The sequence below is a fragment of the Papaver somniferum genome, chromosome 2 (genome assembly GCF_003573695.1).
Source record: "Papaver somniferum cultivar HN1 chromosome 2, ASM357369v1, whole genome shotgun sequence".
Classification (NCBI taxonomy): domain Eukaryota; kingdom Viridiplantae; phylum Streptophyta; class Magnoliopsida; order Ranunculales; family Papaveraceae; genus Papaver; species Papaver somniferum.
The window spans coordinates 103,128,571-103,142,245 of record NC_039359.1 but is presented as its reverse complement, the minus strand read 5'-3'; the positions used below and the strand labels follow the sequence as shown (position 1 = coordinate 103,142,245).

Genomic DNA, 13,675 nt, shown 5'->3' with positions numbered 1-13,675 from the left:
ACTGTTCAAGCTACTATTTCAATAATTAGCTAGCAAATGCCAAATGCCAACATCGACTTTCTAATCCTCCTCCTCGTGCAATGTCGCTAGTTAGCGCTGTCATTTTTCTCCCTGGATGAAGCTTCTGCGTTCTGCGGCTCTCCTCAGTCCCAGCGTGTGCCCTAAAGAAGCCCATGTTCGATTACCTCACTGAGATTCGTCTTCCAACTTCTACACTGTGATAATTCCTGGACCACCTGAATTTATATAGTTAAAACATCACTTGTAATTTTAAAATGTCATGACCTGAGCCCGACAATGAGTTCTGTCAGTTCCTTACTTAATCGCACACTAATCCTACTGCTTCTAATTATGAATACGTGTACATTCTGTCAGTCACAATCTAAAATGATTATAGAGAAGTTATTATAGGTTGACTTTCATTAGGTTGCATTCAGTAGACAGCGCGGCATTGTGTGCTGCGTGATGTATATTTCTCGGCCAATACAGGTATAAAACGAAAATCTGTTTACCATAAAAGCCAAAGAAGATAAGATCTTCATTCGTGGGCATGGTGTGTTTTCGTAAACACCCTTAAATTATTATAGGGCAATGTGGAGACTAATCTCAATACACAATATAATTATATGGAGAACTCTGTTTTTTTCTGGGAGAATTCCCTATTTTTATAGGCAAAGCCTAACATGTAAGTATCGTACACGTGTACCCTAGTATCTTTTCTGGTAAATCTTCTATTATTAGTCATACACATGTACTATACTATAATTACAGTTGGGTTTATTTAGGCAGCCACTAGTCATCCTTTTGGGGCCGCCCGCTCGTGCCACGTCATCTTCAATGGTGGCTTCGGCTTGTTATTATCCAAAGCCCCCATTCTCATGTCTTCGTCTCTGATCAAAACCATGTGTTCACAGTTTTCTATGTGACAACATAAATAAGACACCTTTTTTTGTTTGCGGAAAATGGATCATTTGTCCAAATATTTTTAAAACACGGTTCAAATGGACGAGTAGAAATTAGTATGGGTGAAATGGACACAAAAAAATAGCAAGAATGAAACTGGTTTCATCCTGGCTTAAACTTAGAAAAGAGCGAGGATGAAATTGGTTGCATCTTGATGTAAATTAAAAATAAGAAAAAGTATTTGAAAATGGGTAGGATGAAACTGTTTTCATCCTGGCTATTTTTAAAATTTTGTCCATTTAAACAGTATCAAAATTTACATGTCTTTTTTACCCAGGAATTGTTGATTTTGGTCTTTTAACCAATTTTATGTTTTGTTTACTAGACTTGTGCAAAACAATATCTACTGAAAGCTGCAACATTTGATCTGATAGAATTGTGCAACAAACCATATGTTACGATAAAAAGTTTTCAAGAACAATATCAATCTCATGGGTCATGTTGTCCAGGTTTTCGAAGGGGATGTTCTTGTTCGAGATCTTATCCAAGTTCGAAAAACATTCAAATCATGGGGGAAAAGAATGCGTATTCAGATTTATACATGTTTAAATACTCGAGAAGTGGACAGTGATCCATGCAAAAGGCCAACCATTTTATTTTTAAATAGTCTGTCATCAACTTCTAATGCAAATGATGTTGTTGTCATTAAGATTACAAGTAGGGTGCACATGCTTTGCACGTAAAATGTATCCAGTCCTTATCTCGCGTAATTCGTAGTGGCAAAATTGTCCTTACATAATCGGAAGATATTATAACATTTTTATCCTCCGAATGCATTCGGTAGACAAAATATTACCCAACCTTCTGATTGTAGTCGGTGCAGTATTAGAATGATTTTTGTTTCATTTTTTTCATTTCTTTTTATTTTTGGGAAAAACGGAAATTTTTCTGATTTTGAACTTGCAATAATCGGAAGATACTTCATAAACCTAAATCTCCGAATTAACGTTGGCTAACCTTCTATAATGGCCCTTGGAACCACCTAGAGTCATGTCATGGTTGGTTTTGAACTTGTCATATTCGGAGGATAAGTCATTTTCATGAACTCCCGAATATACGATGGCCCAAAAATCAGAAGTTGGGAAAAACGGAGATTTTTCTGGTTTTGAACTTGCAATAATCGGAAGATACGTCATAAACCCAAACCTCCGAATGTGTGTTGGCTAACCTTCTATAATGGCCCTTGGAACCACCTAGAGCCACGGCATGGTTGGTTTTGAACTTGTCATATTCGGAGGATAAGTTATTTTCATGAACTCCCGAATATACGATGGCCCAAAAATTAGAATTTCGGAAAACTGAGATTTTTCTGGTTTTGAACTTGCAATAATCGGAAGATACGTCATAAACCTAAACCTCCGACTGAGTGTTGGCTAACCTTCTATAATGTATAACCACCTAGAGCTATGGCATGGTTGGTTTTGAACTTGTCATATTCGGAGGATAAGTCATTTTCATGAATTCCCGAATATACAATGGCCCAAAAATCAGAATTTGGGAAAAACAGAGATTTTTCTAGTTTTGGACTTGCAATAATCGGAAGATACGTCATAAACCTAAACCTCCGAATGTGTGTTGGCTAACCTTCCATAATGGACCTTGGAACCACCTAGATCCATGGCATGGTTGGTTTTGAACTTGTCATATTCAGAAGATATGTGATTTCAATAAACTCTCGAATATACGATGGCCCAAAAATCAGAATTTGGGAAAAACATAGATTTTTCTGGTTTTGAACTTGCAATAATCGGAAATAAATTTAGTTACATAAACTTCTGAATGTAGAGTGGCTCAACAATCCAAACCTGCCAAAATCCTTAGGTTTTGGCATTTTGGAACAACCATAATCCTTGGGTGCCACGGAACATATTCAAGGTGGCCGCGTGGTTAACCTGCTCATCAGTTAACGTTCCTTTCTTCTCTTTGTCCAGGGTGCCACGGAACATATTCATCAAAATGGTAGTGTATATCTGTCTTGTTCTGTAACTTGCATGCCTCATGAGCTCAGATCTTGATGTCTCTTCATCCCAACCTAAGCACTTCTTAGTTAGAGCATAAAGTTGTGCCCAACTTAACTGCTTTGTGTAGTTCAACTTCACAGCTGTGCCTTGATCAGGGAGGTTAATAATCTGCACAACATCATCCGGAGTAATCGTCATCTCCCCAAACGGCATACAGAAGGTGTCCGTCTCAGGATACAATCTCTCCACGAACGCCGATATAGCCACACGACCATGTTCCAACATTGAGTTCACGGAAGAAGTAGCTAACCCCGAGTTGGCTATAATTGTCTTGAACCTTTCACATTCATCGGATAAAGGCCAATCAAGCATTTTTTGTTGGTGCGGCAGTGGGTTTGAGTAGACGAACCACATCTTGATGATACTATTAAACACATGAAAAATGTTTAGAGTAAATACAAAAACTTTTAATACAACTATTACGATAGAACACGTAGACAATACGTTATTATTACCTCAGTTTTGTATATTTCTTCGGCCCAAGAGTCTTTGTATCCAAATAACAATTTTCCTCCATCCGCCGGTAGCCCAAGGATTTTGCCTTTTGGAATATTCTGCACCTTCAAGTGTTCAGGGACAAGGTGTGATGCTTTTTTAGAAATATCCTTCTTCCCACCTTCTCCTCATTTGTTGGATTTTTTGGTACCATTTGGTTGTCCTTCTTCTTCTTCTACTGTTGGCAATGGTTCAATTGGTTCAATTTCATGTTTGGATGTAACTTGTGGAGCACTTTGTTCTACACCACCTTGTTCAGTGCCTTGAGGAGCAGTTGGTTCTACACCTTGTTGAGTGTCTTGTTGAGCACTTGGTTGCACACCTTGTTCAGTTCCTTGTGGAGAAATTGGTTCTGCACCTTGTTGAGAACTTTAATTTCCCTTGGCACTCTTTTCTCTCCTAGCACTAGCTGATACTTTCTTACTCCCTTCTCGACGAGGCCCTAAGTCGCCTGTTTTGGGGGCTTGCTTAGCTCGACTTTGCCTAAACAAAAAAATAAAGAATGTTACAAACTATACAATCGGAAGGCAAAATACACAAACAAAACCCGAATATAGACAATCAGAAGTAAAAGGAAATATTTTGTTCCCGAATATACAACATTCGGAGAATAAGATAATTTTTTTGCTACCGAATACTCATCAATTAGAGTTCAGGAAGCTCTGAACTTTTCAGCCTATATAATCGGAAGTCATTCAAAAAAAATTCTACCGAATAAATACTGGTCCCAAAATGGGATTTTGCCTAAATCACAATTTTGAGAATTTTTCAAAATAATATATATTCGGTAGTAAGTTTACTTCCAAAAACTGTGTCTCTACTTAAATATATTCGGAAACCAACAAATTCATTAAACTACCGATTATTACCAGTTTGTACACAGAAAGATATGGCCAACAATATTCGGCAAATAACCAACATATATTTCTCCTGAATACTGTCGATGTTCTTGAGAAATGAAGAACACGACTACATTCGGAAGTAAATTAGCATGAATATCTCCCGAATCTGGGTAAATAACCGAAAACCCTAGTATTTTTTTCTCGATTCGTCTAATTAAAGCGAAATAAACCCAAAAAATGATAGAGTCTTACCTAATTGGGGCCATTTGAAGTTGTCGGATTGTTTGACTGTCAGAATCGCCACCACCAACTACATCCGCGTCTTCGTGTTCTTCGCGTTCTTTGTCATTTTCAGCAACAATCTCTTTATTTCTTGCTACCAATATTTGGGTCGATACCGCGAGGAAATTTTTCAGTTTTAGGTCTGTGGGGTTCATTACCCTTAACCATTGTTTTATAAATGAATCAACGATGTTTTACTTTGGCGATTCACGACGAAGACGATGAATTGAAAAAAGAGGAAATTTTTTTCCCTCCACAATCGGGAGTGAAGGGAAAGAGCTGAAGAAGAAGAATTGAAATGTGAAGAAAGGATTTTGATTTGGTTTTCATTTTTTTTTTTAATACAAGGGCATTTAGGTAACTTCAATGTGTTATACGGTATCCCTTAACTAGTGCCCTTAGCTGGGTATAAATTGTTGGCCCCTATATCCTTTTAAGTGGCCCCTAAAAATGCCAGGATCAAAGGGGGGGAGATGTACAAGAGGAATGGGTTTTATAATTGCTTGGAAAAGAAGAATTTCACAAATAAATCGGAAGGAATCAGAGTGTTCTCGCATAAGCTGGATCTCAATATCATCAGACATGTATGTAAGTAGTGTAATGGCCTAAGCGGTTTATGAAATTTAGTTTTTGGAGTCCAGTGATTTCCGTGGTTTTCTTCCTTTGTGATTGATACCAAACATTCCTGGGTTTTTTTTCAGCTGCAAGCACGGAGACGACAATGCTGGGATGTTTTTCCGTCTTTATCAGTCGATAAAGTTCTCAACATTGATATCAGGGACTGCGGAGAAGATGAATTAATTTACATGCAAACATAAATATCCACCAACTTTAACGTTCTCACTCAAAGGCCAGCATGAAGAGCCGTCCAAAAAGATGAATGATTTTTTGGACACTACTCAAAAATGGTGGGGACTACTAAGTGATAAAATATCTACCCTATAATTATAAGGGGTGTCCTAAAGTGTGGAAATGGCTAACCTACCCTTAACTTGTATATATTTAACCACCTCCTCCCATCATCATTGTAGCGCCCCCTACGCTAGCAACTGACTAATCCAAGAGATTAGCTAAATAAAGAGGCACTACGAATCTAAATCATTTACTTAAACAATCAATTAAGAAATCTGCTACAAAACTTATCCCAAACTAACCCCGCTCAGAATATATATACATGAACTTCTCTCAAATGATACATATACAATAGTCATTTGGTTTACAAATACAATAAACAACATAATAAACATAGAAGAAGTTAACTAATTAACAGAGTCAACACTTGTGGCTTTCGCTGCGCAACTCTGATCTGTCTTTGAAAACTGAATGTGAGAATAATTAACATTTGACTTCTAAGTAATCATAAACAAGATTAAGAAAAACAATAATGTTTTCTCAAACATTAAATAGTGACCAAGTCACTGAGATACACAAACACGAATACGGACAAGCTCTTTCGTTAAACAATGTATACTATGGTTGTGCAATTCCGAAGTCGCAAATTCACACCTAATCGTAAATATGGATGTCGACAATTCCGAACTCGCAAACTGTCGACCAATATATCATAAAAGCTCTAGGTATAAATGTGAAAGAGCATATCCTCACAGAAGTAAACAAACATGTATATGGACAAACTTCTTCTTCAAACAATGTATACTATGGTTGTGAAATTCCGAACTCGCAAATCCACACCTAATCGTAAATATGGATGTCGACAATTCCGAACTCGCAAACTGTCGACCGATATAAGCATAAAAGCTGAATTCATGTAGATATAAATGTGAAGGAGCGTACCCTATATACCACAAGTGAAAATTCTCATTTCCCATAACAATTCATAATGACATACCTTACAAGTCCTTTCCATTTCATGGAAAGATTCAAAGAATCAACAGAATTATCATAATGCAATTTAAATAAAGCATGGAATGCATAGACAGACAATGCATGGTTTGTTAAATATAAACTTTTGTAAAAGAAATAACAATGGTTACAAAAGAGTCAAATGTATTCCCACCTTTTTTGATGACAAGCCACGCCTACCTCGAGATCCACGATCCACTGGTTCATCATTTGAATCGATCGTTGTTAATATAGACTAACTGTTAATCACACAAAAACTCTAAGAACATAGCCAAAATGGCTAACACAAGAATCATACAAGTCTATCTAATGGTTCTAGGTTCATTTATCACTTTACACCTTTTCATTCTCTATCTTTAACATAATTAAGTTTTACTAAGTTAAATAAGTTAGTTATATAACCCATTATCTAAGTCTCATGAATTCTACAACTTGTAGATGAAATCACAGGTTAAGTCAGACCATAAGGGTCCAATGCACCAACATAAGATAACTAGCTAGTCTTAATCCCAAATTATATAAACAGGCCCATTAACCAAAAGCCTGGTCCAACTGGTCAACTAACAGTCAGATGTCAACTAATAGTCAACGTCCAGGGTCAATGGTCAAAGGGACCAACTCAGTCAAGGTTCACCGAGTCAAGTCTGGTCATGCCTAGTCACTGAGTTAACTCAGTCAGTCACACTGAGTCAGCTAAACAAATTGAGTCAGCTAAACTGACTGGGATGACTAATAGGTCTAATTCCTATGGAAACTACATTTCTTACACCAATTCCTTAATATCAAAACAGAAGTAAAACATTCATTTATTCTAAATAAATTTCAAGATCAAAATACAAATACAACTGCAATTTAAGCCTACCTGCAATTCAGCAGTTCCAAGCTTCTACAACTAACACTAACTGCAACTCTATAATCATCACCAGTTCAGCTTATTTGCAACTCAGCACATTCAACCACAATTGTGAATCCTTAACAGTTATCCCTAACATATTACCCATTCATATAACTCTCACAACTGCAATACTAACTCAACATTCTCTATATAACCACAGCTGCATATATTAGCCATAATACAACTTCAATCTGCAACAGTTACACACACCACCCTATATCATTCATCTAATTCTCCTTATTAGTTGAGCAAGACATACTTCACCTCATACCACCTGCCTTGAACTCAATTCAATATTCAACAATTCCTTGTAACTTTAACAACATCAAAGCAACTTGTAGCTCAGTTGGAAATCTTACACACAGACATTCATCTATCACCTACACATTCCTTTACATTGCCGTCTTAAACCCCCAACATCACCAATCTGCAATTGCGACTCCAGAACACTCGATTACAACCATCTTCATCACCACCTTCAATTCAGTTCATTCCAATACCTACATTCCAGACCTTCACCATCACTACCCCTGTAGTTTGACCTGAACTACCACTACACTTTCTCCCTGCATCTGCCAACATATCAATGTAAATTATATAATTCTAAACTACATCCAAAATTACTCAATCACATCACTTGGAATCATCCATTCATCCAAATATAACAATAACAATATTAACAATTTCCTTAAACTCATCCCATTATTCAACTACACCAGATTATACACAATTCAACACTAAGCACAAAATTTAAACGACATAGAAACTTACCCATTCACTAGCTTCCTTTGAATTGTCAGTTCACCAAACCAATTGCGTTGAAACCCTAATTATAATTTGGGGAAGAACACATAAACCCTAACTTTCTTCAATCTCTAATTCAAACCCAAAACATCAATTAAATCTTCAATTAAGCAAACCCATCTTGTAACCTGTCTATATCTTCTTAATTCCTACTCAAACCGAATTCCAACACAACATGCAGAAACCCTAACTATTTGATTCATCCTCGATTCAACTTCAGAACAACTCCAACATCTAATTAACTTCATCCCGTTCCTAAATTGACTAAACCCACTCTTAATCATTTATCAATAACATCTGCCTCTCTTTCTAAATCCTCTCAGATAAATCTCTTATGAAACCCTAACATCATATCACAATAACAATCAGTTCTTCTCCTCCCGATCCAATTTAACCACAGAATCAACATCTCCACCTTCGATTCAACTTACTACCAAGCTGGTATGAACCTCATACAAGATTTATGCTCAATCTCCTTGATTGGGATCGACAGAGAAGATGAAGATAAAGAAAAGAAATAACAAAGAAGAATAAGAAATTAAGAGAGATAAGAAAGAAGAATAATCTTCTCGGTTAGGTGTAGATGAGGCCGACCAAATTTGGTGACACACCCATTTGCTTTGACACGTGCACCCACGAGGTAATATTCAAAATTACAATTTTACCCTTCTAAAACAAATTGATAAATCTTCTTCACCCAGTGTCCGAATGACGCGTGCGAGTAGTCCATTATGCATAACTTTTCGAGATCTAAAAGCTTTGCAAATCTAGGCACACTAGCAAGGAGGGCGGTGCCTCAGGAGAACCTAGGCACCTCGTTTGTTCGCGGATCGAGACTGAGAGTCTTCAACCACTGTAAATAACAAGCATTTACCTTATTTACTGAGAAATCGGGAAAGATGACGGTCCCAAGAGCGTGCAACAAGTAAGCTATAGCCGTATGTCTAGCTCTTTCTGCGTCCATCACGATCTCTCCACTAGCGGTCTTGCGAGCAGATCCATCAAACTTATCCTTTAAACGACCAGGTTAAACTTCCTTGCGATGTTAAGTGTTTCACGATGTTCACCCGGTAGTTTAAATTCCCTTTTAGCTCTAGGCGCCGCTCCATACCCTATCTCAAACTCTTCTTCCGTTTCATCTTTTCCCCACCCAAGACAGTCTTTCACCAAGACATAAAGCTCATCCCAAGGAAGAGAATTGTTGAAACCCTCAAACACAGTCTTTCTTTCCAAAGCAAGACCGGTGATTTCCTTTGCATCAACCGGAGTCATAGTTATCTCGCCAAATGAGAGTAGAAAAGTCATGGTTTCGAGTCAGAATATTTCTCTAAAACTACAAACTGTCATAACATCATACATCTTCTGAAAAGCCTCGATTCCATGCCATAACCCCGAAACTTTTACCAAAGCTACCACATCTGGATGCTCTTTCTCCAATGACCAAAACTTTCCTTGTTGGTGCTTTAGTTTAGGGACTGCTTTATTGGAAAACTATAGTAATATAAAATTTTGGTTGTTACGATTAAATATCCATAATAAAATGAAAATAACATATATATATATATAATTTAATTTATTACCTTTGTGCCACAAACCCTAGCATCCCATGAAGACGGGTAACCAATCAAGACAGAAAGATCTCTTGGCACAACCCAAGGTCTCCCATTTTTCTTGGTAGGAAGGCACCATAACATCAATGATTTATCTTGCATTTTGTTTTGGTGGATACTTCTTCTTTCCCTCATTCTTGTCCTCCTGAACTACATATTTACCTTTATCAATAGCAGCACCACTAGAAGTGCCAACTTCAGTTCCTCCAGTAACAACAAGTACACCTTCACTTCCTCCAGCAACTCCACCTTCATTTCCTCCAGTAACAAGTACACCTCACTTCCTCCAGAAACTCCAACTTCATTTCCTCCAGTAACAAGTACACCTTCACTCCCTCCACCAACTCCAACTTCACTTTTATTAACTTCACTTGTATTCCTTGCATTTGCACCTAATGGTTTTGTGTAACGAGGTTGCGAAGTGGAATCACTAGAAGGTGTTACTTCTATTGATCTTTTCTACCTCTTTTCTTTTCTGTTCAAAGATAAACAAGACCAAAAACCAAAAGAAGATAAGTAAAAAACGGTTGGGACATCTTGACACAACCTAGCCGTGACAATGAAAACGGCTAGGAAATATGGATAGTCCCAAACGCAAACAATATTACGGATGGGATATTTAGTAACCGACCGAGACATAAAAATAATAACGGCTAGGAAATATGGATTGTCCCAGACGCAAACAATATTACAGATGGGATTTTGAGTTATCGACCAAGACGTAAAAAGAATAACGTCTGGGAGAAAAAAAATTGCGCATTGGTTACTCATATTACGGATAGAAAAACCTGGCCGTCCTATAAAATCAGCTAGTTTCTAAGTTTTACGGTTTGGAAAACTAATTACGGATAGGAAAAACCAAGACGTAACCATTACCGCTGAAAAAGAATTCGAACACAGGACAATATACGTCTAGGAATAACCCATCTGTAAATAACTTGTTGCAGATGGGATTTATCAATCTCGTACGCATCGACTATTTAACGGCTGAGAGTTCTAAAATATCCCAACCGTAATATTTATAAACGGCTGGGAGTTCTTAGATATCCCAATCATGATACATATACACGGCTGGGAAACCAAAAAATCCCAACCGTGAGACCTATTTACGGCTGGGAATACAAGAACTCCCAGCCGTAAGCATTTTCAGAAACTGTTTTTCAGACCTAAAATTCTCGAAACCAACTGAATAATCAATAAAACGCTTAAATAAAGAGTGGGTATTTCAATTCATACCTTATTGTTGTCATGTCAGGAGTCTCGGTGGCTGGTGCATCTCCTTCATTCACTTCCACTTCATCTTCACTTTCTACTTCATTTGTTGAAGTTGGTTTCTCTGCTTTAGGAGGAGGTTGGTTCGACGAAAAATGACCTAAATTTTCCTCTGCTTTCATGCTTTTATAGAATGAGTGTAATCGACAACGATTTTTTTTTGTAACGATGATTAATCGTTGATAAACGAAGAATGGACGAAGAAAAGAAGATGAAGGAAAAGAGAAAAAAAGAAAAAGAAAAAGAAGAATGGGAGGGGTAAAGGGTGACGGTTTTTTTCGTCTTCTAATAAATTTTCTGTTTTCTTTTTTTATTGGATTAGGTAATTAATGGGAGGGTAGAAGGATAATAAATAAAAATGATTGAGGATGTTTTTAAACTTTTACACTAACATGATCTCCCTCTATACCATTTAATCTCCGGTTAGTAATTTAAGCCCCAAAATCCCACCCCCTACATCCCCAATAATACAAAAGGCATTCAGAAATTGGTTCCTCATTCCAATTTCATTTTTTCTTTCTAGCAATTCTCATGCACGCTGGTCAAGTCTCTACAGCCACATAGTACATTATGCAGTGGGTGGATACTGGTTACCATAGTACATTATGCCATCAACAGCTGGCCCCAGCAATTTAAAATCCCTGACTGATCAGACACGTAACAGCTTTCAATTTCCACATTCAAAGACAACAACATTTAATAGCTCGACCTTGACCTTGACTTAACCTGTCATAACGCGACTCACAGCACATGACTCAACTCTATTTTACTGGTAATTCTTCACCTTCACAACATCAAAGCTCAACCTACTCAGAAGTCAAATTAGGAACCACAAACGATAACGGGCTCACCCCAATGTCTCTGTTTTCTCCCTCTAACTCTCATGATTATACAGTCAGCTATAACCATCAGCGCTGCACCTAATTACATGTCAAAACAAAATTAGTAAAAAGCACTATTCTATCTAGACGGAGTAATTTGATATGTGCCCAAGAGAGAGTTTATTTGGGTGATATATAAAAAAGAAAAAAAAATTATTTCAGGAAAACATTTGGGACGAAACTGTTCTTACAAATACATAAAGGGGAACGAGTTGCTAAAATATAATATTTCATTTTTATTAAGTAGGGCATCTTTGATTCGATGCTAATTAGCTTTCAAAGTAGCTATACATATAGTATGCTAGATTTCTAAGGCTTGAGATTATTGGGGGTCGCGGTAGTTTCAGCAGCCAAGGCTTTGGCTTGAGCAGCAGAATAGCAACAGTTGTAGCAATGTCCTCTGTAGTACCCACGGCCGTCACAACAGCCATGTCGGCATCTGTAACCACCTCCTCTACCTCCACCACCACGCCCACCTCCATAACGGTGCCCCCTTCCATTACCAGAGGATCCACCGCCACCAGGGGATCCGTATTCACCGCCACCAGGGGATCCGTAATCACCGTTACCTGAGTAACCACCGTTTCCTCCGTACTTGGCATCTTGCAGACCACTTTTCTTTGCTGTCTCATCTTTTGCTGCATTAATGCACAGAAGTTTATCGGAATAAGATGCCAACCATCCATATGAAAAGAATTGCACAGAAATTTATACTAAGATTTCATAATTGTCGTTACTTACTTGTTTTTGCAGCCAAATCCTTAGCAGCTAAAACCTCAGAAGAGATTAGTGTCACAACAGCAAACAAAAGACCCAACAAAATAAAAATTCTGCCATTGTTTCCGGTACCCATTTTTACCAAATACTCTCTCCCTTTTAATTATGGAATATTTGTATTGGTGTAGAGAAGGATGAGGAAATGAGTGTGACTTTGAACTCTCTTTATACACATGGAAAAGAAGATAGACGACGCAAATTGACTAATGAAGTCGTGTAGAATTTAATAGAAGGCTATTATTGGGGTGTCACACTCCACACAGAGGTTTCATTTGGATTCTTTATGTTCAAAAAAATGGTTATGGGATATCCTAACACATATACAAAATGTCTAGATTATCCTTTAACTAAAATAAAAATTTAAAAAGCGTAGAAGTGATTTTACGTCCAGGTTTTAATTAATTCTAACCGTAGAATTTTATTCGCATGTAGTTTTACGTCCAGGTTTGGATTAGTTCCAACCGTAGAAGCTCATTTTACGTCCAGGTTTCTTTTAATTCCAACCGTAGAAGTGATTTTACGTCCAGGTTTGGATTATTTTCAACCGTAGAAGTGATTTTACGTCCAGGTTTGGATTAATTCCAACCGTAGAATTTTAGTTGCATGCAGTTTTACGTCCAGGTTTGAATTAGTTCCAACCGTAGAAGCTCATTTTACGCCCAGGTTCTTTTTAATTCCAACCGTAGAATCTGATTTTATGTCTAGTTTTCTTTTAATTCCAACCGTAGAAGTGATTTTACGTCCAGGTTTGGATTATTTCCAACCGTAGAAGTGATTTTACGTCCAGGTTTGGATTAATTCCAACTGTAGAAGTTTATTTTACGGCCAGTTTTTCTTCCCACAAAAACTTTGTCCCAGAATTCACCAAGTATACAACAAAATTCATTAATTTAATTTTTATCTAATTAAATTAAATTAAAATTAACTAAATAAGGGTTGTTTAGTCATTACAAAATTATTTTAGATAAGG

At 37.3% G+C, this 13,675-nt stretch overlaps 1 protein-coding gene and 1 long non-coding RNA gene across 2 annotated transcripts; both read right to left on the bottom strand.

Annotated features, from left to right (window-relative positions):
* Positions 1–3,075: 3,075 nt before the first annotated feature.
* LOC113348631 lies at positions 3,076–5,590 on the bottom strand. Its single transcript, XR_003359744.1, has 3 exons — positions 4,574–5,590; positions 3,440–3,962; positions 3,076–3,348 (listed from the first exon to the last, which is right to left on the bottom strand). It is a non-coding gene; the product is annotated as an uncharacterized LOC113348631 (long non-coding RNA).
* Positions 5,591–12,064: 6,474 nt separating this feature from the next.
* LOC113348630 (glycine-rich protein HC1-like) lies at positions 12,065–12,881 on the bottom strand. The gene is made up of 2 exons (XM_026592474.1): positions 12,670–12,881; positions 12,065–12,566 (listed from the first exon to the last, which is right to left on the bottom strand). Exons 1-2 carry the CDS (start codon positions 12,779–12,781, stop codon positions 12,238–12,240), a joined length of 441 nt encoding a protein of 146 aa, XP_026448259.1. The 5' UTR covers positions 12,782–12,881; the 3' UTR covers positions 12,065–12,237.
* Between the last annotated feature and the right edge of the window lie 794 nt (positions 12,882–13,675).

Coding starts and splice junctions, on each gene's coding strand:
- LOC113348630 (XM_026592474.1), bottom strand. CDS start 12,781: ATGGGTACCGGAAACAATGGCAGAATTTTTATTTTGTTGGGTCTTTTG. Junction 12,567..12,669: donor GGATTTGGCTGCAAAAACAA/GTAAGTAACGAC, acceptor GCATTAATGCAG/CAAAAGATGAGACAGCAAAG.